Source organism: Sycon ciliatum, chromosome 1 (genome assembly GCF_964019385.1).
Source record: "Sycon ciliatum chromosome 1, ocSycCili1.1, whole genome shotgun sequence".
In the NCBI taxonomy this organism is placed as follows: Eukaryota; Metazoa; Porifera; class Calcarea; order Leucosolenida; family Sycettidae; genus Sycon; species Sycon ciliatum.
Genome location: NC_088643.1, coordinates 23,518,098 through 23,542,574, shown reverse-complemented (window position 1 = coordinate 23,542,574; position 24,477 = coordinate 23,518,098). Strand labels below are relative to the sequence as shown.

Genomic DNA, 24,477 nt, shown 5'->3' with positions numbered 1-24,477 from the left:
TGACAGTGCGTTTGTGTGTCTGTGTGTGAGAGAGTGTGTGCACGTGTGTGTTTGTGTGTGTGCGTGTCTGTGTTAGCCTGCCTGCTTGGCTGGCAGGCGAAATTCTACTCCCGTTGTCCGCTGCCTGGTTGCAGTGCTTCACAGCCTGTTTGGTCCCAGTACAAGCTTCAGTGGGGCCTCTTGATGGTAGATTTTACCTTGAGCACCTTGCCCACTGAAGAAAAACACTTGGAGATTGTCATAACAGCTATAACACTGAATAGTAGCACGAACTTCAGGCTCTTCAACAACATGGTTTCACAAGTTGTGTTGTAGCTTTTTTTTGTCTCCAAGGAACCTTTTACGAAAATCGAAATTATCATTACTGTACCTACATGACTGTTCGACAGCACAGTCCCGGTTATTTCCTGTGTCCTTGCTATGCATCAAACGGTGCCTGTCCATGCCGAGGTTGCTTGGAGGGGAACAAGGGAGGCTGTTAGAATTTCGTTTTTACACACTTGCATTGACTGTACACCATGTGAGTAGACACCATTGTACGAATGAATAGTCCGTTCTATTGGAGCACAGTTTGACTACTACTAGTACGAGTATGCATGGACGCCGGGGAGACGACACAAGATCATACATAGTCTGTCATAGTACTTGAAAATGATGTGAGTTTCGACCTCAGCTTCGGAACCTCTACGTAATCCGTATTCTATGTAACTCGCAATGTGTTGTCTCCCTTGATGCCACGACTCCCTGATGTACATCATTACAATGTGGTGGTGACTAGTACACTAACTACTTGTGATGCAGTGGCGACTGTGCTTTGACCCGTTACTCTGGATCATGTTCCATGTACTATACTATACACATGTGGGACCTTTGAATCTGGAAATGAACACCGGCACCTGCTGTTGATACCATGGAAACATTAGTGGCAAGAATAAGTCTCCGAAGTAGTAATGCAACCTCAAATCTTGTTGTGGGCTGCGCACACAGGGGTGGTCTTTCGACGGTATCAATCAAGTAACAGTTGAACCGTAATGAATGTCCCCAAATAGAGAATTCTGGGTGGGGCAGCTGGGCACTTGTGAGAAGTGCTTGGCAAAAGTGATACACACAGCCAAGCCAGAAAAATCAGGTGATCGTCTTCTTGTGTTGTCAGTTGTTTATCTAGATCACAATCTACATTTACATGTTTTCTGCATCTGTACTCAAAGCTATGGTAGAAAATTGAGAGTACAGATGCACGAACAGTTTTCGCAGGGTGAGTACTTTTTCATGCAGTACTGAATGCGGTAAGTAGCATAGGACTTGCCCATCCGCCCCTCCCCACCTGGACCTACTTGAAGGGTGGCGGAGGTAGGGGCCCTCTGGCGGGATTTTACGGCACCAATGTTACAGGCAGAAACAATCCTATCAGGCCAAACCTGATGCCGAAAGAAAACACTACCTGACGCAGTACATACGAAGAAAGCACTACATGACGCAGTACATACTACCACCAAGAGTACATAAGAAGTATTCAACGTTGTTACACATACAGTGTACACAAGACACATGTACTTCAAAGAACTCTGAACTGGTACACGCGAAGACGAAAGATATGCAAAGCAGGTGTCTATGAAGAATGAAGAACGCATGAAAGATCAACTGCACAGAGGCAATACAACGGATACAAAGCCACCGCGATAAGACTGTCAACGGCCATAGATGAAGAAATAAAAATGTACTAGACTTGGAGAAGAAGGACACAGACCAGAAGAGACTGATCGCATTCAAAAAGATAAAAAAATCTCCACAAATAGAACGTTTTCCATTCTTAGCACTGACTATAATTATTTATGATAACAAAAACTAGGAAAGCACTGGTTCAAATCAAGGGCATTCCAGCAGTGAGGAGTCTATCAAAACAGGCAAAATACAAGCACACACATAACACACGGTTGTTCAGACTAAAATGCCACCTGGCCAACTACCTCCCAGGCCAATTGCCGCTACCGACAGCCGCCAGGAACTGTCCGCGTCCGCGGCCAACGGGGTTACTATTACCAGTGTTACTACTAGGTGCATTGGTAGCTGTGTGGCTTGGGCTGAATCTCACACCAGACCCTCTCCCTACTCGCAGTGCTGGATCAGGGAAAGGCGGGACACGACAGGGCTGCTCACTAACCTCCGTACGTTCCATCTCCGGACTTGACGACGGTGTGGAATCATAGCTTCCTTGGCCACTGTCCCCTGTCCCGATGCCCATAATCACAGCTCGAGGGTTGGTCTCCTCACGGCCTGTGAAGTTCTTCCAGCTAGCTTCAAGCGCTGCTGGATTGGGCCTCCAGCCAGTGGCTGGAAGGTCATCCATAGGCTTGGGTTGACTCGTCACGGCGGACAGCGGCAGGACGCCCTGAGGCAGAGTGCTCTGCGGCGGATGAGAAGGGCGTTTGGACTTTCCCTTGGGTAGTGCGCTTGGGACCCCCGTGGCATAACGAGCACCAGTCTCCTCCGGCCTGCTCACTGGTGGATGACGCTGCTCAGACACTGCTCCAGATCTTGGTTCTGATTCGGAACGGTCAACATGCTTGGGATCTGAGGATGTAGAAACAGGCACACGCCGAGCACTGATGCCTTCTTGCCTGCTGCTGCTGTACGGTGGACTGTGCCACTCGCTTGTACTACTTGTACTGTACTTGTACTTCGGTGTTCGAGGTTCAACATGTACATGCTGCTGCACTTCATCAGTACTGTACTTCGGTGTTCGGGGTTCTACATGTACATGCTGCTGCACATCGACCGTATCCACAGAACTGCCTATAGCTGAAACAGCTCCAGAATGTGCACCAATCTCCCCAGGTAGGCGTCCTTCTGATTCACGCGGCTTCCATGGTGGTCTGGACGCGGGTTCTGGATGATGGCCATCAGTAGGATCAACAGAGCTGCCCTCAGCCGGATGGGCTAGATGACGAACGCCGGTTTCGCACGGTGTCTTGCATGGCAGGCCATTCTGTGCAAGTGCTGTTTGAGATACACGCTCTGAGCGGGAGTTTCTAGCATCGATGGCATCCACAGAGGTGCCTATACTCGTATCCTCAACACCATTCACCGCTTTGCCTGCATCATGATTGACTTGCACTGCAGGTGAACTTGCAGGTCTGTCTGACATACGCCGGCTATCGGAAATTCGAGATTCTGCCGGAAGGCATTCCTCGTGGCGGTGGTCTTCCTCTTCTGGGTCACTCGGGTCTTGGTCGAACCCGGAGAAGCTCGAAGTCGTGACACGACTGCCCGTGGACCGCAGTGGGAATGAGCCCGCGTCGGCTTGAGACGGCTGCGACTCGGGAACATCTCCATAGCGATTGCGATGGCTGGTGAAGAATGAGTTGAGCACTTCTCGGTCGTGGACTGGGTTCGCGTCAGAGCGCGGGACATGATGCAGGCCGTCTCTCTCGGGACTCGTGGCTCGGCCCGGTGCTGCAAAGTTGCGCGTGCCGGCATTGATGGCAAACTCCCGGCGCAATTGCGGCAGGACATCACCATTCTGCACAGGATAGAGGAAGCGCAGAAAACCCACACAGCACTGTTAGATTGCCGAGGCACACACTAGTTTGGCCATGGAGATGCCTGTTGTATCAAGTGGCATGTTGAAGCAAAACCCAACACATTGGTGTAAGCTTTGAAGGACATCAGATTTACAGAGACATGTAAATTATCTATCTTGTATGAGGGCTATAACTAGAGTCACTCGGCTACGCACCAACATTCATGTGGATTAATGCACCCCCCCCCCCCCTCCCATCAACATTCTTGTCCTTGAATATAAAGATAGTACCTCAGTTGCTGAATCATCATCAGTAAGATCGCGCACTGCGCCCATGTAGATGTCGACGGCGTGAATAAATTCACTGAGCAGCGCCTCCAGCATGACGCCGTGCAGCTCAGGCAGATAGTGCACAGCCCTGCACGCACTGTCCAGCAGGTAGGACTGTAGCGGCCGTGTCAGCCACACATCGGCGTCCTCCTGCACCGCATCCTTGATGGTGTCATGGAAACGAACCTCGTGGATGAACAGCTGGAGGTAGCGCTGCAGGCAGAAGCGCAGCGAATTGACATGAATCGGAACCATCCCGCCCGCTTCCGCACGCCGAATCATCCAGTCCGCTGCCTGCGTATCGAATATATTCAAAATCTTGATGTCTAGTTTGTGAAAGAAGTAGTCACTGAGGTGCCGACAATCATGAGTGACCTGCACAGGAAATACAATTAGGAAAGAAACGGAAAGGAACATACTCAAAGCACATGCGGCCATCCGTGCAGATTTGCACGACCCAGAGGATTTATTAACAGAGTGGAGTCAGTTCACAGTCGGAATACATGTAACCACTGCTTGTGCATTTCGTTAGTATAGCACGCACACGCGCTCACACACACACACACACACACACACAAACATACACGCACGGATATTACCTTCAGGACATGTGGAGACTCCAAGACCTCCTGTATGCCAGCATCCATGGCTTCCTTGACTCCAATTTCGTGCAAATCAAAGAGGAAGTCGCCTTTCCGACAGGACATAGCCAAGAGAGACACCTCCCCATGACGGCTGATATTCTTCCCGAAAGCGGTCATGCCCACTGTAGGACTTTCTGCCAGGGTCAGGATGACCGACTTGAACCGCTCACCGAGTTCCACCACGTGTGTGTAGTCGGCATCCATTGGACTAGGCCGGTGGCTGTTGGCGGCGGGGCGAATGGGCCGCGCTGGCTCTTCCTTCAAGCGCTGGATCCACTCTGCTTTGCTAACCTGCCGGTGAGATTGGTCGCTGGATAAGCAGAGGATATAACAGCATCAGCATAGGACATTATAGCATCAGCATAGGACAAAACAGAATCAGCATAGGACATAACAACATCAGCATAGGACTTAGCAGCATCAGCATAAGACATAACAGAATCAGCATAAGACATAACAACACCAACATAGGACATACCAACATCGTATGTGAAACTGCATTAGCATAGGACATAACAGCACCGCATGTGAAATGAAACAAATCTTCATAAGATGTCAGGTCTTCCTACTACAGTAAAACCTGGTTTAAGCCACCGCCCCATGGTGCGGTCGTTTAAGCCAGTGTCTGTGTAAAACTGTTCGTGCATGGAAAAACGGTCGTTAAGAGCAGGTGGTCGCTAAACCCAGAGGTCACTTACACCAGCTTTTACTGTACATGACATGCAGAAGTTGCTAGCGAATGAGACCCGACCACTGGCTTTAAAACGATGCCACGAGTTGCAAAGTGAATGTGCACACAAAGCTGTCCCGGGGGAAAAACGCGGAAAAATCGCAAAAAAACCGGAAAAATCGCAAAAAACGCGGGGAAAAAAACGCGGCATAATATGGCATAATTTGCGGTGAATATGCGGTGAATATTATTGATATGCGGCAAGTTTGCAGTTGATATGAGGCAATTTTCAGTGAGTATGTAGTGAAATCAATCAGTTACAAGTAGTAGTAGTAGTAGTAGTAGTACAGTCAGACCTCGCTTATCCGGATCCCTCGCCATCCGGAAGAAAATAGCTGGTTGCATATTTACAGCATACTTGATGCATCCAACATAAACGGTGTTCGGTTCCCTCGCCTATCCGGATATGTTTGTGTAAAACAGATGTGTGCGGTTATGCGAGGTCTGTCTGTAGTAGCAGTAGTAGAATTTATTATTTTGATAGGGAAGGCCATACAGACGTTGCCGTCTTGTTACAGGGACAAGGTCTCTGGTGTAAGCACTCGTCATATTTGAGTACAAAGCCGCCACGATGAGACGTTGCTGACCGAACAGTACACTGTGTGTACGTGTAGTGCAACAAAAAGTTCAAAAATCGCGGGAAAATCGCGGAAAACGCGGTCTTTTAAAAATCGCAAAACGCGGGAAAAAACGCGGCCGCGGAATCGCGATTTCCCCCGGGGACAGACACAAAGCTGCATTGTATAGCTGCAGGGCATCAATTCGGGCTTAGACTATCCGGACATCTACTCTAGCAAGAATATCGGCAAAGATACACATACATGAACCAAGAAACTGCAGCTACATGCACGAGAGAAAGTCTGGTCTCCAAATAACTATTACCCCCCACCCACACACAACTAACTGTACAACTATAACATACAATGTTGATGCACGGCATTCGTTCCACTCCCGATCCTCCTGAGACGTTGAAGCTGGAGCCTGGATAGGAGGAAACACACCAAAATAGCTTGATGATGAAAAGCGCTGCGTGCAGGCCTCCCAAACTAGCCATTTGCAATTAGAAATTCACACGACACGTGGCAAGGGATCGTGGTACTAGGTGATCGTCAGGCAAACACAAGCTCATCTGTGCTAGGAAGTGTTTCCTCTTACCCTAGTGATTGGCGGCGTCACGGGTGGCAGCGTCATGGTGCGTGGTGCTGCAGGCTTCCTCAGGCCGGCTGGTACATCCTTCTCCGGCACCAGGAGCTCCACTGATCACCAGCAGGGAATGAATTAGCAGAGAATACAAGACAGGAATCACATATACATTGCATGCGTCGGTAGGGCCTTCCCTATCAAAACAATAAATTCTACTACACGTACTACTACATGTACCACTACTCACTATATAGTACTACATGCATGTGACGTCGTATGCATACTTGGTCATAGTGAGTACATACTATGTATACAGCAGAACACGGATATTTTCTGCTGATGTGGAGTCGCAGAAGCGAGGCTACCACTCCAAAAGATTGGAGGTAGCGGATTGGAGTTTCTGCCGAAGGAAAAGTTCCGCTTTCCCCAGTTGCCATGGTATTTTCTGCTCCCGCGATGTGCTGAACTGGTTCTGCCACTCTCAAGTGCATGTGTGCCAGGTCCCTTATAGGGGCAGAATTGTCTTCATTGTCACCATCCTCATAAGACAATTATCTGTATCTACCAGCTGTACAGTCAAGTAGACGCTAGGTTTGCGGTTCTAGGACTAGGGAACAGCTGTTAACAGGGCACATTGAGAACTGAATATAGGGTCGATGCAACCTCCACAGCAGTCATGAGCAAAGACCAGCAAACGCTTACAGTTGTCTAGCTCTTCACCATAGAAGTCCATTGTCTTCCCGGGACGACTGAGGTTGGTCGACCCTCCATCTGCACAGACAAGAAAGAATAAACATTGACGTAAGACACACGCCAGTGCTAGAGAAAACCACTTTAGACAACAGGCGTGATGATGCGTACTGACGGTACTTGCGGCACATTCAAAGTAGGTTTTTTTGCAGACACCTGGCAATGTGCCGCACAATAAGCTAGTCCTACGAGTATTGACTGCCTGGCGTTCTATGAGACACCACAGAGCCCCCCCCCCCCCCCCCCTCTTAGCAGAGTAACGGCACAACTCATATCGTAAAGTACCGCGACAGCGCCCAACATCAGGACCCCATTCACGGTCGCGTTTTCGAGGTAGGGCGGACAAGCAAGCACGGTCAGTTCACACGACTCGTACATTGTACGATTTCTAGCCCGTATCATTCAGAGGAAAGGTGATAAATGAGTCAGTTTCATGCTCGTGCTTTCTTGTATGAATGTACAGTGCATACTACAATTTCGAACGGATGGGTCGTGTGCGTCGCGTGTGCACATTCAATCCACATTCAACTCGACCCACAGGAGACAGATAGAAATACAACGCTGATTGCAATTCGAAAAAACAGTCGCTCACCTGAACACAGTCGAATGGACACATACGGATTTCCTAATCGGTCTATTCGCTGCACGATGCCAGTGTACGTAGCTCCGTGTACATTTAGTCGGACTAGAGCCCCGATTAGCGGGTCAGCAGTTTCCTGCCTCACAGGCGGCATGGCTGATACGGGTTGAACGTGAGAGAACAGACCTGAGACGGGGGTCCAAACTCCACAGAAACTGGACAGTCAGTTATGTCTTATGAGTTACGCCACCTATGGATAGGCTACGGCCAAAATTAACCTTCTGCTGCCGTTTACAACTTCAGAACAAGAAAGTCTAGCACACGAAAATAAAACACCAAGACAGTGAAGAGGTCTTGAGCTTGTAGCTGCAAGGGCAGGAGCGCTCACATGTCATGCACCTAAAAAGTATCTTCTTGTTGAAAACTGGTGATGCTGTTGATTATTGTTGTTGAACGAATATTGAAGATTTTTTTGAAGCAAAACGCTACGTCGTCTTTTTGGAGTGTATGTATTTGTACGGGATCGGGAGTGTGTTCATACGGGAATGGGTAGTTGCATGCATTGCATATTGATTTGTAGATCTAGATCTACGACTACGGCTACGGGGCAAAGATACAACACTCAACAGCTAGTTCGCGTTCGCCATCGATCTGGTCGCCGGTCAGAAACCTTGGCAACATCAGTCTTCGCTTTCCCGCGGTTTTGGCCTGATTGGTCACGTGTTCCGAGCAGGGAGTCGTAAAATACCGGTAGTATACGACTCCCTGGGTCGGAGGAAGCGGACACAGCTTTCCACATGCACATGATCGATGGTCGATCGCGATCGCGGCAGTGATTTTGCGTTCACAAGGTCAAGGAGACTGTTTGAGGCTGTTCAACCAAGCTGCACTGCATGCACACGGCCGAGGTTCGTTGTGTGCGTGTGTGGGGAGGTGATTCAAAGTGAGTTTCGTGAATTTCGTTTCTTCTGCTCGGAGTTGTGAAGCATTCTGTAGTAAAATGGATGCTGAGAATGTGGACAACATCCCCGAAGATGTAGAAGAGGAGTCGGAAAGCGAAGAGGTATGAATTTCATTTTGACGAATTTGAACTCTGTATTATTATACTGTACCTGGCTTCACTATTCTGGGGTTCAATTCTGCTTTCTCAGGAGCTAATGGACCAAGAGCCCTCTAAGCAACCTTCTAGCAATGATGATGATCCACAAACAGTAAGATATTCTGGAATTCTGTTTGGTACACGCATTTGCTTTCGCGATTGGAACTCGGCTTTCGTTGTTTGTTCCTTTCATTATGTTTTTAAAAAAAATAATTTGAATGATTCTTGCCGCTGGAGAAGCTTTTAAATTCTACTTTGTACGTCTTGGGGTCCATGTTTCCTTTGGAGAAATTCTGATAAGCCTGTTTCAGCTTTTTAATTTGGGATTCTACAGGGTTGCAATGAGCTTGTGATTGGCGGCCATTCGATTGCATATCGTTTAGAACTTTCTGTGTTGAGAGAAATACATGACATTTTGCTTATTATTTTTGTTAAGTTCTCTTGATTTCGTGTTGGGTTTGTAATGACTTTCGCAGTCATCTAAAACACACAACAACACTCAACTTCGTCCTGTTTTCAACTAACGAATTACTAGAATAAAACCTATAGATAAAGTAGCATCAGTTGCCATCAGCATACAGTGTGAATGCCGCAAGGTCGTACGGTGCACGTGCGTAGTATGCATGATGTCACCAGTCAGACATAAATGGCAATGGGGTAGATTAATGTATTAAATGTAGAGCCGAAGGATTTATTGCAATTACATACCAGTATAAAAACCGAGGTCCCCGAGGTTTTTATAACTGGTATGTAATTGCAATAAATCCTGAGGCTACTACATTTATTATGCATATGTTGACCTTCGCTTTCCCTAAAAAGGAGTATTTTATAAACAGTATTTATTGGCCTTAGTAGTATTTTATAAACAGTATTTATTGGCCCAAAAGCCAATAAATACTGTTTATAAAATACCACTAAGGCCAATAAATACTGTTTATAAAATACTCCTTTTTAGGGAAAAGTGCAGTGCTGCATGGAAAAGTACAGTGGTATTTATTGAGTCAAGCAAGTTTATTTGAATTTGATACTGTTGATGGTGTGGTCACTAATGAGTGTGGGTATTTATCAAAGGTCAATATATGCATAGACAAAGGTCAAACACTATAACACAAATATGGACCCAGATCCACTACAGGGTTGGGGGGATGAGTATTGTGTGATGCATGTGTGATGCATGCGGGATGCATGTTGAGTCTAGGACTGAAACGATTACCGTAGTTCCGCGCATATACGCCCATGGGCCTATATCCGGATATAAGCCCACCTCCGTTTATAGGCCCATGGGCTAATAAACAGACCCAAACACCGTTACGGAACCGATAGTACAGCATGTCAGTGCAGACTACATTACCAGTACTTTGTACTTTTTCGCGTGCCAGCTGCCTTCAAAATTCGAATATAGGCCCAGGGTTAAAAAACGAACCATTATTACTGATTTTTTCCCGGAAAATGCATTATTGCGTATATTAGCCCATGGGCTTATATGCGCGGAACTACGGTAGAGATTAATCGTCGGGTTTTGAATACGAAAAGAACTGAAAACCTCTTTTTTTCTTACCATAACAGTAAATCAGCCCGCATAACGTTTTTGCGACAGCTTCAATATTATGCTGGCGCACAGGGTATGGATAGCATACGAAATAGCATGACCGCTCTTGCCTAAGGGTGTCAATTGGCCGAGAATCGGCCTGGCGGCTCGAATTCTGAGCATCCTTTTCAGTCCAGACACTTTCAAGTGCCACTGACGGACAGTGAACACTCCATACAGCAATTCAATTTCACCCTACATTGTCCATGCCGTTCGTTGTATTAACCTTTTTTCCCCCGGTGGGGCATGCATGGCAAATGTGTGCAATCCGCTATATACTGTTTCTCTTGTGGGTATCTAGTGTACTATCCACCCATGCAAGTTAAGAGGAAGACATACACTGTAGCTGTTTGAGGGGAATCGCACCTTTTTCTTTCTGTTTTGAGTAGTGCATTCATGAAACCGTTTGTTGCCTGCGTCTTCTGCAGCACAACCAGCGCTCTGTTCGCTTCGACCAGCTTTTGGAGCAGACACAGATGTTTGTGGAGCTGGCAGGAACCGCTAAACGGCCCAGCAGCCCGTTGAAAATGAAGAAGTCACAAAGTCGCAAACGCACCATTTCGTCTTCCTCCGACACGGCACCTGGCGGAACGGCGTAAGTCACTTTGTAGTTGTGCAGCAGCAGCACCTGTACATTTCCTTGCTGTGCTATGTTGTATATGTTGATGGGTTGGGCAATTAGAGCTGGTGTGACAGATGCTTGCTACTTCTCTCCTTTTTTGCTTCTTCCTTAGTCGCCATCGCCGCACAGAAGAAGAGGAAGATGAGGAGCTGCTATCAACAGCACGTCAAACCACAACAGCGGTCACACGCTTTTCTGCATCTCCATCTTGTGAGTGGCTGCAGTGTTGTGTCATTAGCTGCATATTTGGCCCAGGCCGGTGGAATCGGTCCAGTTGGTCAGGTCATGGCCGGCCACCAATGGCAATGCATGTTTCCTACTTAGGAGGTCATGTGTACGCGCCATATCATACACAATGTATGAAAGGCTAGGGTATGACTGGATCAATCACAACTACTTCTGCTGGTCCCTGTGACCACCGTCGTGGTTGGTTTTATTTCTCACAATGCATTGACAGTGTGACAGCACCAGGCAGGTCTAAACTGAAATGTTGTTTAGCTGAGTGTGCTGCTATTCAGTATTGCAAGTAACTTTATCTCTCCTTTTGTAGAAAATATCGCAAATTGCCATACCTGCGTGTGTGTTTGACTTTAACACTGGGTTGAGATGATGCCTGCTGGCATAGTTTTTGTACCCTTGTACAGTCGAATGTCACTTATCCAGTCGCCAGTTATCCGAGCACGTCGGTTATCCGACAAGCCCGGGAGTGGTAATTTTATGACTCTCAACAGTAAAATTCTAAAAAAAATATACGGTGTAGTATGCATTTACTTGAAGTAGATGTGGTCAAGTATGTGTACATGGAGCAATTCATGATTATGCATGAATATAATTGGGTATTGTGTACATAAATCAGTGAAATCCAGCCTTATATGCACATAAAAAATGATATCAGTTATCCAACATGCCTGATTCCCGAAGTGGTCGGATAAGTGACATTCGACTGTATTGGGAAATGATGAAGTTTCAGGATCATGGCTTGAGGGTTGATTGTTCCTCGTGTCGCCAGTGTGTTGTTGGCTTCTAAAGCTTCTTTATGCTTACTTGCCTGCCTTGTCTGTGCTTTTATCCCCTCTGCAAAGACATCAAGAATGGTGAGATGCGTGACTATCAGATCCGCGGTCTCAATTGGCTGATCAGCCTGTACGAGAACAAGATCAACGGAATTCTGGCTGATGAAATGGTACGCCAACAGAGTTGCTCGCCCAGCATGCGCAGTACCACCCTCTGCCTCTTTTCCATTTCTTGGTTCTTGTGTCCAAGTAAACACAATCCGAGTCCATCCGAAACTAGCACCCTAGCGTTTCTATGTCTCTCACGTAGTGAAAGCAACTGTACATCCTGCACCCGTGCAAATCTTCATTGCCACTTTCGAAGCCAGAAAGGTCAAAGGACAGGGTGGTAGGAATCCGACCAGATTGTATGAAATTAGGACAGGTTTACCATGAGACCACTTGATTTGAGGATGGTGTGTGTAGGTTTTTCATGTAATGAAGTGGCTGCAATGGAGCTTGCGCACATTATGAAAGGTTTACCATGGCAAATGTATAGCAAGGCAGGTCTAGAACCCAGATTTTTGAATTTAACGTAGTTCAGTTTAGCATGAACTCGGCCAAAATCGGGCTTTCAAAAGCCAGCGTGCCTGTTCTATATGAATGGACTGTAGACTACTTGGCCTGATTCCTGGAGGTGCAGCCCAGTACGTGTAGTTTCGTCTACTGCTTTATTGACCTGTGCATGCTTGCCTTCGCCTTTTGCTTTACGGTACAGTTCTCACAAGAGCTTTTGGTTTTTGTTTAAAAAAATTGTTTATTGCCTGTTCTCTTGTTTACCCATAGGGTTTGGGAAAGACCCTTCAGACCATCTCCCTCGTTGGTTACATGAAGCATTATCGCAGCATGTCTGGTCCACATCTGGTCATTGTGCCAAAGTCCACGCTGACCAACTGGAGCATGGAGTTTGAGCGCTGGTGCCCGACCATTCGCACCTGCACCTTGATTGGAGACAAAGTCAAGCGGGTAAGTTCTTTGGCCGGAGCTTTACGGGGAAATTCCAGACCAAACATCACCCTTTATTTCCGTTTCCTTTCAAAGAGGTCCAGGAGAGGAGTTGATTAGTGAAAACCTGACTTGACTTGAACAATGGGAAGGCACCAGCAAGTTGAGATCATATTAAATTACTATTCCATCATGGGGTTGTCATGGCGTAAGTAGATATTTGCTCGAGCATGATGCAAACTGGCACAATGCGTGGTTTGATGTTGAGATTGTGCTATTTGGAAATGAATGAAATGGTTTGCTCTTGGCATGAAACTTGGTGATTGAATGGGTCCAAAGCCCATTTTAAAGAAATCAAGAACTGGGGGGTGACACGAAATTTGGCCCCAACAAGGCCAAAGGTCATTTTTTCTTATGTCCTCAAAATGGAGATTGCGACCCTTGCAGGGAAAATTTTTTAATCGTTACTCCAACATTTCGGTGCCTTTCCTTTGTCCACTTTCACACTGGTTTTTACCAATCCTCTTCATCACCCTCTACCCGAAAGACATGAGCGCATGGACTGGGCTTTCCATTCCAAATTGTGGAGGCATGTCTCGTACACAATGTTTCCTGTGGGCCCGTCCATCCAACATAGTTCTATGGGGTATTTCAACACTCAGTGTGTCCGTGTGGTTGTTTGAGAACAGAAGGGGAATGTGTTCTATTCCCCTCATCAGGCGTAGTGTGAACAGTGCCTCTTCTGCTGCTGCTGCTGTTGTATTGTGTACTGCAGCAAGACTTCATTGACAACAAGTTGAAGACAGAGGACTTTGATGTCATGATTACCACCTACGAGATGGTGCTGAAGGTGAAAGGACCAATCAAGAAAGTCCAGTTCAAGTACCTGATCATTGACGAAGCCCATCGCATCAAGAACGAGAAATCAAAGGTCTGTAAATTGTACTTTGCTGCCTCCTTACAAGTATACGTAGTCTAGTGGATGTGTGTTAGCACTCTGCACGGCTGTTGCTGGATAATGGGATAGTGTGCACTAGGCATGTGCCATGTTTGACATTGTTATTCCTCTACATGTACCTATTTGCTGTGTGTGCTCAGCTGTTGGAGATTGTGCGCGAGTTCCAGTGTGCCATGTTTGACATTGTTATTCCTCTACCTATTTGCTGTGTGTGCTCAGCTGTCGGAGATTGTGCGCGAGTTCCAGACTGAAGCACGCCTGCTCTTGACCGGTACACCACTGCAAAACAATCTGCACGAGCTGTGGGCGCTGCTCAACTTTCTCCTACCAGAAGTGTTCAACTCATCGGATGTAAGTCCGTGTGGTGAATGCACGCACCCGTTGTCCCAAGTTCACCCGTTGGCTGATCTGGCACATCACTGTCGTATCTATTGCCTTAGGGCCTGGTTACAGTACTGTTGGGTGCCGGTGAACTGGGGGGGGGGGGGGGGGGGGGGGGGGGGGGAGGGTTCTAGCCTAGCCAGTTCTTATTTTTAGCGTGCACAGCAGTTTCGTTCTTAGTTGATGGCACAGTCTTACATGTACATTTATGAGTTTTACGTCTGAGTGTGCATTATCGTGTATATTACGTACCGTTTTAGGAGCTGAAAACATGGATGCAGTGAATGGGATTTTCGGTCTTTGACCACTTGCTGGTGAGCTGATCTACTCACCTCCCACCGCTTTAGGAGCTGCATCTGCGCCTTGATCCTTGAAGGGTGGTGGCGTTCCTACGGATGCGGAAAGCCCGGCTTCCAGCCGAGTCTCACGCAAACCGTGATTTTTTAATATATATTTTTAGGAGCTGCATCTGCGCCTTGATCCTTGAAGGGTGGAGGCATTCCTACCGGTGCGGAAAACTCTGCCTCTAGCCGAGTCTGACGCGAACCATGATTTTTTTTACGTAGTTTAGAGATCATTAGAAGCGGGTCGTAGCGTGTGTTTGCATTGAGCAGCTTGCAGCTGGCGCTACAGTAATCTACAGCACACTTTCTGTCGACTTTTCTGGTTCGTGTGGGACTCGGTCAGACTGAACTTTCCGCATCGGTAGGAGCGCCACTACTCAGTGGAGCCTGATCATGCACAACTCAATTAATTAGCTCTGGGCTAACTGTCATCTACAGTCAGTGCTTATTTCTTGGGCAAAAAGTGTATGTCTGCTGCGTTGCATTGAATAGTACAGTCGATTCCTGATATAACGAACACCATTGTGCAGGAGAATTAGTTCTTTATAGCTGAAGTTCGTTATAGCAGAAATGCACTCACACGTCGATCAGCAAGTCATGACAGGCATGTGGCCCATGACAGTATGATTGCACTTGGTTTACATGCGGCCCTACAAGATTTGGTTCGTTATAAACGAAAACTGTTTGCTATCAAGGGTCAATTTTGTATGGTTTCAAACAGGGACATGGACAGTGGTTCGCTATATCACGAAATTCGCTATATGCGAGTTCGTTATAAATGGAGTCGACTGTATTCCTGTGTGCTCCGCTTCCCAACCTCGGCTCTAGCAGACCTGCTTTAGTCAGTTTCTAGCCTGTTTCTGAGGCTCATCGGTTGCTCTGTACTTTAACTTACCACGCGTGTGCTTCAGGATTTCGATGCCTGGTTTGACATGAACAAACTGGACGACGATAACGGCCTTGTCAAGCGTCTCCACTCTGTATTGCGGCCGTTTGTGCTGCGTCGCCTCAAGTCAGATGTGGAGAAGTCGCTGCTGCCCAAGAAAGAGGTCAAGATCCAAGTTGGCCTGAGCAAGATGCAGAGAGCTTGGTGAGACATGCCTAATTTGGGGCCATGGCTTCCTGTTGTCTATCTCTATCTTTTCCTGATGTGGAACTAGTGTACATCATGCAGAGATAGGTACTTGTGTAGGCAGAGTTACACAGTATACCATGAACATACCGTATACAGTTAAATGAGAATGGCGTAACTCCTGTAGCCTCGTCATGATACCGTATATGCTTTGCTGCTTTTCTTTTTAGGTACACCAAGATTCTGATGAAGGACATTGACGTTGTTAACGGTGCCGGCAAGACGGATAAGATGCGCCTGTTGAACATTCTTATGCAGCTGCGCAAGTGTTGCAACCACCCGTACCTTTTTGATGGCGCAGAGCCTGGTATGTTTCTATTCAATGCGGATAACGCTGTTTGTACATGCACTGGGAGCCTGAGGAATTGTCTCGTACATTCTCTCTCTCTCTCTCTCTCTCTCTCTTTCTCTCTCTCTCTCTTTCTCCCTCAACTTCTGATTTCTTAGGGCTGTGCGTTGAGTCACACACTGCGCGTTCTTAAAGGTTTGACCTGGTATGTTGACTATCTGTGCGGCTTATTGCAGGTCCCCCTTACACAACTGACCAGCACTTGGTGGATAACTCCGGCAAGCTGTCTCTTCTGGACAAGCTCCTCCCAAAGCTGAAGGAGCAAGGTAAGCGAGTGTTCCAGCTATGTCAGCATCCTGTACTATTGATCTGCTTGTATACTTGCAATGTGAAACGAGCAGTGATAATTTGCATCCGAATTCTCCTTGCCTAATTTCTTATCCCTGATTTGAATGCAATGGTGGGCATTTGATTATGTGCAAGTTGACTGGCGGTGTGTCACTCTCCTTGAGTGATATCAAACTCAAAGCTTGTCTTGCCTTTGCTCTCATTCTGTGTTGTGCTTTGTAGGATCCCGTGTGTTGATCTTCAGTCAGATGACACGTGTGATGGACATCATGGAGGATTACTTCATGTGGCGTGGCTTCAACTACTGCCGCCTCGATGGTTCCACTGCGCACGAGGACCGGCAGGTAGGGCGAGCAGAATATATGTATGGTACATATCCTGTGTATGTTTGAAGTTTAGGGTTCACGGCTTGCCACTAAAAGCACCCGTCACGTGCGCCTCCATTTTGGATTATGGACGTGCGCTACAGGCCGCGACAGCGCCTATCGAAGTAAAAAAATATTGACTCGAAGTCTAGCCGGAGAGCGTACTTTTTGAATTTTTCCTTGGCTTCAGTGGCTTCACTTCACTTGGGCTTTGCATTTTTGCTTCGGTTTTTTTGACTGACCTGGACTTGATGATGGCGGCGGTGGCGGTCTTGGCAAAAGATCCAGTTCCATCTGAGACACTCTGTCGTCTTTTCTTATCTGCTGAGGTTCTGGCAAAGCGCAGCTGCATCGAACCTGACTAGATGTAGCTGCACGCATCCTTTGTTTGCCCTGCAAATCTCGATCTGTTGCTCTTCTTGCTGTTTGGCCGCTGATGCCAAGGAAGAAAATATTCTTCCTGTAAAAGAGGCCGAAACTGAGCAAGGGCACGTCAAGATATGTAGGGTATACAAAGAAAAAGAAATGTCATGGTCGTTTCAGCAGCTCACGACAGCCAACACGCTCCATCATGTCGGGATTGGAAGTACCCAGCACGGCTGTTCCGAGCGCTGCTGCTCTTGTTATTCTTCTTCTTTAGAAATTCTGTCACCTTGTCGGCCAAAGTACGCGCGCGTGCACGGAAAATAGATGCGCTGAGCCGTTTCTTGTTCGATTTTGACAAATAATGGCTTGTTGTTTTGCTCTCGACCTTGGCTATCCTTCTACCGTTCAATATTTTACGGAAACGCAACGGCTTCCCCTGTTTTTTTAGCCGAACTTTGGCCAAAGTTACTGGAAAACCCGGAACTCGTTTGAAAAAATACGAACGGTGGAAGTCTTGGAACGTCTTTCGTGCGTGTGGATTCAAAAATTCAGGCAGTTTGAGCCAACCGTAATGAATCCCGTAGAGTTGAAAGTGAGTGATATTGATGGGAAAATGCGACTTGAGCACTGACCGATTGTGTGGTACAGTATATGCACGCGCCTGTCACGTGCATGATGTAGCTGGCGACGCATGTCGACGCTAGCATGCCAATCCGTGAACCCTAAAGTTAGAACCACACGTGCTTAGTACGCTATGCTAGTTACATGCGCATGTAGATCACAAGTGAGACACTCGCCTGCGATGGGCCGGCCTGGCGACTTTCAGGATTGTGTGTGAGAGTGTGCACTGCATCTGCAGAGCCGAATGGTGCTCACTGTAGAGATCGTAAACGTGCCGTTGGTATTATTCCCATGCTTTGGTTTGGGTTATTTGCCCAGGGATGTTCTCTTCTACTGCCCCCATGGTCTATCTCTAAGAATAGCCACAATGCTTAATTGACTGCTGTGATCTTGTCGATCTGTACTGGTCATGGACAGTCTTCTCACTGAGTTCAGCGGCTGTGAAAAACTTTGCCCGACAAATGGCTGGAACTGTATGGCACGCCACAGGAGCGCACAACTGAAGAAATCTTCTGACTTGCAGGCAATGTACGAACTGGCATCAGCGTAATGTTGCTACAGCAGGTAGCAATCTATTTTACAATACTCAATCTGCGGACAGAACTGTTTCGTCCTTTGTGGACTCTTCAGCGCAGCACTGAAATGAGGCCGAACCTGATAGCAATGAAAAATAAATTTTCCCAAGCCAGATTTAAACCAGGCTCGAACTTACCTTGCCAGAGTGCTCAAGCTGCCGAGTCAGTGAGACAATATTGCAATAGTAAAGAGTAGCAAATCGGGCTGCATGTGTGTTTGTAGTGCTTGAGTTCGGCTGCTTGTTGTTGCTTCTGTGCCTTAGGTGTCCATCAATGATTTCAACAGGCCGGGCAGTGAGAAGTTTGTCTTTATGTTGAGTACCCGTGCCGGTGGTCTTGGTATCAACTTGGCCACGGCCGATGTGGTCATTCTGTTTGACAGCGACTGGAACCCACAGGTCGACCTGCAGGCTATGGTTAGTGATACAATGTAGTGTCTACCCGTAATTTTGCACGGTGTGTTTGTGCATTGTATGGCTGTGAAGTCCAACTTTGCTTCATATTTTCTTCTCCACACACACACACACACACACACACACACACACACACACACACACACACACACACACACATGGAAAACCATTCAGTTGTTCAAGTTGAGCTGTCCAGTGGCTCTGTTATTGCTTGTAGCTGAATTCCGCTCTACTTCTTTGCATGCCACTTTCAGGACCGTGCTCATCGTATTGGTCAGAAGAAGCAGGTGCGCGTGTTCCGCTTTGTCACTGAGCACACCGTGGAGGAGCGCATTGTGGAGCGTGCTGATCGCAAGCTCCACTTGGACAAGGTTGTCATCCAGCAAGGTAAGCCATTCCGCTCCGTGGTCGGTATATCAATAGCGCTCCTACTGCCTTTGAAGTTGTCACTGTTTCACTTGCTGAACATTGCATTATTGATGGCTGGTGTTGTTTGTTTTTGTTGTCACTTCAGGACGCCTGGTTGATGCAGGTACCAAGGTCGGCAAGGATGAAGTGTTGCAAATGATCAGACACGGTGCCGACAAGGTCTTTTCCAGCAAAGATAGCACGATCTCCGACGAGAGCATCGACCGCCTCCTGGAGCTAAACGAGCAGAAGGTGTGTGTGTGTGTGTGTGTGTGTGTTATTAGGCATACTGCTCTGTTCCGCTGCATTCCGATTTGCCTTGCAGAGCTGCTGATCTCAGTGCAGTGTAGCTCTGTTGCTGCAGGAGCCTGGCTGGGCATGCTGTTCTACACTACTGTAGTGTCTTGTATAGAAGCCTGTTTTGAATACAAGCCTGATTTTTAAGATACACTGTTAGCGCATACGCCTGGTTTAGTGCTGACATACATAGAGATACGTGGGTTGAATACAAGCCTGACTTGAATAGAAGCCTAGCACTGACATCGGCTTATACGGCCGTACGCACCTGCTTTTATACGCGACATTACTGTATATGGCATTGCTCGGCTGTGTGCATACCCACGGTGCTTTTCTCTGCTTGTGTGTTTTTGGCCCCGGTGCTTACTAATTTGTGCTGTCTAACTGTTATGCACATTTGAACAGACTGAGGAGCTGAAGAAGAAGTTGGAGTCGATGGACGAACAAAATCTGCGAGGCCTGACACTGGACACGGATGATTATACTGTATACCAGTTTGAAGGCAAGGATTTCAGAGATCTGCAGAAGGTGAGCAAGTAGGATGCGTGTGTCAACTCCCACTCCCTGGCCTTTGGCTTCTCTAGGCTCCTATTTGGACGGAAAGAATCATATGACCAATCTGAAGGGACTCGATGTTCCAGTGTATCGTAATCATGTTTTGGGGTTAACGTAATACATGGGTGGTACCCTGGGTTGCATATGGTGCGGATGTAGGGTTCTGACTCATATTAGCATCTATAAGGTTTTTTGTTTTTGTTTTGTTTTACTTCTTTGGGCTAAGGTGTGGACTCAGAATGGCATGGGTACTCTGAAAGCCCTGCCGACATATATTTCTCGTATCCATCATTCACGGCGTCCATGATTTTCTGAGAAAACAAGTCCCATATGTTTTCTCTGACTAGACAGTAGTTTTAAACCAGTTTCCACTGTCCTTGCTACTCTTGTAGGGTGCATTCCCGAAATGGATTGAGCCTCCAAAGCGTGAGCGGAAGGCAAACTATGCGGTGGATGCGTACTTCCGAGATGCTTTGCGTGTGAATGTAGAGCCTCGCATGCCCAAGGTAAGTAGCGTGCCTGCTTTTCTTTGTGTGTGTGTGCTCGGATTGCTCGGAATGAGTGATGGCAATTCGCCTGAAGTTTACTTCGACAGACGGTTCCCCCGTGTGGCTCACGATCATCAACTCCACAGCTGTGCAAAGTTTAACAGAACTCTTGCTGGCCGCTAACCCGCGAAGCGTGCTGCGTACCGTACTCAACTAACCAACCCCATGTCTGTCGGGCCCTCGTATGAGGGGACATGTGACCGTCTTACGGCAATGTACAGGTCATGTGTGTGCTTGTGTGTTTGTGCCTGTGCTGGATAAATGTGATGTGATGTTTGCCAGCACATATAAACATTCCGTACTCTCATTGGTGGATGTCGTGGCTGGTGACTTCTTGCTTCATTTGTGCTTCCTTTGTGTGTTGCAATTCATAGGCTCCTCGTCCGCCAAAGCAGCCCAGTGTTCAAGACTACCAGTTCTATCCGCCTCGCTTGTTTGAACTTTTGGAGAAGGAGATCATGAGCTATCGCCAGTCGATCGGATACAAGGTACTGTGCATGTGCCATGGATGGCTGGATCGTGATATGATGTTGTGGAAGTGACAAGAAGACCAATAGTATAGAAGTCATGCATGGATGTTCCCTATTTTAGCTGAGATACTGAGAAGTGAGAACTTCCTATGGCACGATGATAATGTTGCTGACCTTTAGCTCCATCGTCTATCTCTGTGCCTTTGCCAGGTTCCTCTGAATGTCGACCTTCCTGATGCTGAGGGCGAACAGATAAGAGACCAACAGCTCATCGACTCTGCTGAGCCACTGACAGAGGACGAGGTCAAGGAGAAAGAAGAGCTATTGAACGAGGTGGGTACCCTCAAGCAGCACCAGTTACTTGTGCTCTTGTGAGTCCATGTTGGTGTGTACTGACTGACCATCTTCGTTTGGTAGCTGTAATAGCACTGTTTGGGATTCTTCACTCTCCACTCCTACTATGGACTACCTCTAGCTCTGGTGTGCACTGGTTGTCAGTCACGTCTGTTTTTTGGTTGCGTTTTCAGGGCTTTTCTGACTGGACGAAGCGTGATCTGCATCAGTTTGTGAAAGCATGTGAGCGTTTCGGCCGTGAGGACTTGGACAACGTCAGTAAGGAAGTTGAGGGTAAATCCCCAGAGCAGGTGAGTGTGTGCTACTGTGTAGGTGTCTGTGATATGGCTGATGCATGAGACCGGTCGTCTTTGTGTCTCTGCATGCAATAGGTAACTGCCGATAGTGCCTGAAAGTCAGTAAAATTTGATATAGCTCATCAGCCAAAGACGGTCAGGATTGCGATCTGTGTCGTTGTCCAGTTTTTTCTAGCATCCCTAGCCTTTCCCTATATTATACAGTGCTGGCAACCGAAATCCGACCACAGCTCGGTGCTCTCCCATTGCAAAAACCCAGCACGCGCTTGTACACTAGCAAATAGAGATCGCTAGAGTGCACTCGAGCATGAAAATCAGGGTCAGTTGCCATCACTGTAGTTTTGGTGTCCCAGCTTGATCATCTTGTAGTATTACCATTTTGTACAGTGGTCCCTTTATAATCCGGCAGCATTTGTGCTACGGAAATTCTGCTGGATTAGAAATCTGATTTGCTTCTGCAATGTGCATGAAAATGACGTTTTGGCTGCTGAAAATGATGCTGGTTTATGTTAGAGGGTGCTGGTTTATAAAGTGCTGGATTAAAGAGGGACGACTGTATACCATTTAACACATGTGTGATGCTGCTGATTATGTATAGGTACGACGCTATGCCGACGTATTCTGGGACCGCTACACAGAGCTTCAGGACCACGAGAGGATCTTGACCACCATTGAGCGCGGAGAGACCAAGATCAAGCGCCGTCAGAGCATTGTTCGCGCTCTGGAGACGAAGGTCGGTTGTGGGCTGTGTGCTCTATCTTACATGTAGAGCGTACTGTTTTATTGAATGTCGGTATGCGTGCGACGGTCGAGAGGCTTGACGGATGCCTGTTGTCACGTTAACCCACATTGTGGGTCAAGAGGATGATGATGCATGCCACTCACAAGTGTGCTCACATTCTGTACGTGCGTGTACTTGAGCATCTGTGTGTTGTGGTGTGGGTTGTGATAGGAGTTGGACACAAATTGTTGCCGTCCTTTATTGAGTTTTGTAAGCTGACTGCTGCTTGGATGTTTGTCTTTGTGCAGATGGGTCGCTACCGTGCACCCTTCCACCAGCTAGTAATAAACTACGGTACGAACAAGGGAAAGAACTACACTGAGGAGGAGGACCGATTCCTGATCTGCATGCTGCACAAGCTGGGCTTCGACCGGGAGAATGTGTACGACGAGCTCCGTGCCGCCATCCGCGTGTCGCCGATGTTCCGCTTTGACTGGTTCCTGAAGTCCAGAACAGCAGTGGTATGTTGTGTGTAGCAGTAGTACTGCTCTGTGAGGGATATTGAAATCCGATCCCTTGCTTCCAGCCGTTCAGTGCGAGCACCAATTTGCTCGTTCTGTGCGCACTGTGCCACATAGCCATACCATATACATACCATACGTGTGCGTGCATTTTGACACCGGGAGAACTGGATAGACATGCATGTGGGGCCGCAAATCTGAAGAGCTTTATACTCCGGGTGTTGGTGAGAGCTTGTAGGCTTCTGTGGCCGCTTGTATTCTGATTTGTCATCTCATCCTCCATCTGTCCATGTGCTTTTTAGGAACTTCAACGTCGCTGCAACACTCTTATCTCATTGATTGAGAAAGAGAATGTTGAACTTGAAGAACGCGAACGACAAGAGAAGAGAAAACGCGGCAGCCTTGGCAAAGGCTCTACACCAACAAAGGTAAGCCTTGCATTCACCTTGTTGCATACCTCTGGTCATACTCACATTTTGCTGTTGACTTGGCTAGGTCTTGTTGCCACCTCACATCTTACCACTCCCGCTGCCTGTGTAGTAAGGTTTTTTCGGAGCTCATGATCCAGAGGCCCCTTTTCATTGAAGCCTTAAACTTTCTTCCATAGGTGCTGTTCTCTGTTCTATTGGGGCTGTGCCTATTTTGCTGTTTTATATTGTGATCGTGTATTTTTGATTTCTTTTTCTGTGGCAGAAGCGCAAGGCCCCTGAGGAAAAGGAGACGCCAAAGTCGGCATCAAAACGAACGCGGAAGTAGCAGTCGCATGGATCCTTGACTTACACCAGATGATGTCCTTCTGCTCGTTTGGCTGTGCTATTGCTACTGCTGCTGGTGTTGCGACTTATTTATCCTGACTGCCTCCCATTGCAGCGGCTAGCGTGATCTCGTTCGCTGTTTTCTCCTGCTCTTCTATTACCAGACCTGTACAAACAACTGAAATGTGTGTGTGTGTGTGTGTGTGTGTGTGTGTGTGTGTGTGTGTGTGTGTGTGTGTGTGTGTGTGTGTTTGCGTGCCTATGTGTTTGCTTGCATGTGTGCCTGTGTGTGTGCCTGTGTGTTTGTGTGCCTGTGTGTTTGTCTGTCACCTGTACATATCCACCGTAAGTGCTTTATTTGTGTAATTTAGAAAGACGAAAACCTTCCATGAAAGCTGATACAACTTCGAAAAGACTGCTCATTCTGATACTATTCCACATTGCTATTCGTTCCGTCTCCCTCTGGTCTTCTGCAATTGTCTTCTACTCTTTATAGTGGCCCGTGCCTCTTGACCCATCTATCTCGGTCTTCTCTGGTTGTCCCCCATACCCTGCTGTGCCTACCTCCTTTCCATGCTGTTCAGGCTTGCCTTCTTTTTTTTTACTTCTTTTATTCCTCGCCATGCAGATGGCACCATGCTGAATTTTGCAACAAAGAGTGTGTAATTCAAACGCTACAAGATACATGTAATTATGAATTGCTTCTTGTCATTTGGTGCTGTAGCCGTACGCAAGAGTACATAAAATGAAAGTACTC

General features: G+C 47.3%; 2 protein-coding genes across 2 annotated transcripts; one reads left to right on the top strand and one right to left on the bottom strand.

The window, feature by feature from the left end:
• Positions 1-1,475: 1,475 nt before the first annotated feature.
• Positions 1,476-8,163, bottom strand: LOC135819021 (uncharacterized). The gene is made up of 7 exons (XM_065332174.1): positions 7,710-8,163; positions 7,070-7,138; positions 6,380-6,480; positions 6,147-6,205; positions 4,450-4,804; positions 3,812-4,225; positions 1,476-3,520 (listed from the first exon to the last, which is right to left on the bottom strand). The coding sequence occupies exons 1-7, from the start codon at positions 7,849-7,851 to the stop codon at positions 1,964-1,966; spliced, it is 2,697 nt and encodes an 898-aa protein (XP_065188246.1). The 5' UTR covers positions 7,852-8,163; the 3' UTR covers positions 1,476-1,963.
• A 405-nt stretch (positions 8,164-8,568) lies between these two features.
• On the top strand, positions 8,569-24,418 carry LOC135819010 (SWI/SNF-related matrix-associated actin-dependent regulator of chromatin subfamily A member 5-like). The gene is made up of 24 exons (XM_065332164.1): positions 8,569-8,760; positions 8,849-8,908; positions 10,813-10,979; positions 11,119-11,216; positions 12,089-12,189; positions 12,845-13,024; positions 13,779-13,934; positions 14,181-14,312; positions 15,598-15,776; positions 15,989-16,125; positions 16,344-16,433; positions 16,678-16,799; positions 18,646-18,798; positions 19,050-19,182; positions 19,310-19,455; positions 19,906-20,028; positions 20,448-20,561; positions 20,978-21,091; positions 21,284-21,406; positions 21,601-21,717; positions 22,322-22,456; positions 22,753-22,965; positions 23,268-23,393; positions 23,659-24,418. The coding sequence occupies exons 1-24, from the start codon at positions 8,698-8,700 to the stop codon at positions 23,719-23,721; spliced, it is 3,045 nt and encodes a 1,014-aa protein (XP_065188236.1). The 5' UTR covers positions 8,569-8,697; the 3' UTR covers positions 23,722-24,418.
• Positions 24,419-24,477: the final 59 nt, after the last annotated feature.

Coding starts and splice junctions, on each gene's coding strand:
- LOC135819010 (XM_065332164.1), top strand. CDS start 8,698: ATGGATGCTGAGAATGTGGACAACATCCCCGAAGATGTAGAAGAGGAG. Junction 11,217..12,088: donor CTTTTCTGCATCTCCATCTT/GTGAGTGGCTGC, acceptor CCCTCTGCAAAG/ACATCAAGAATGGTGAGATG. Junction 15,777..15,988: donor AGCAAGATGCAGAGAGCTTG/GTGAGACATGCC, acceptor TTTTCTTTTTAG/GTACACCAAGATTCTGATGA.
- LOC135819021 (XM_065332174.1), bottom strand. CDS start 7,851: ATGCCGCCTGTGAGGCAGGAAACTGCTGACCCGCTAATCGGGGCTCTA. Junction 7,139..7,709: donor GTCCATTCGACTGTGTTCAG/GTGAGCGACTGT, acceptor TTGTCTGTGCAG/ATGGAGGGTCGACCAACCTC. Junction 3,521..3,811: donor ATGATGATTCAGCAACTGAG/GTACTATCTTTA, acceptor TATCCTGTGCAG/AATGGTGATGTCCTGCCGCA.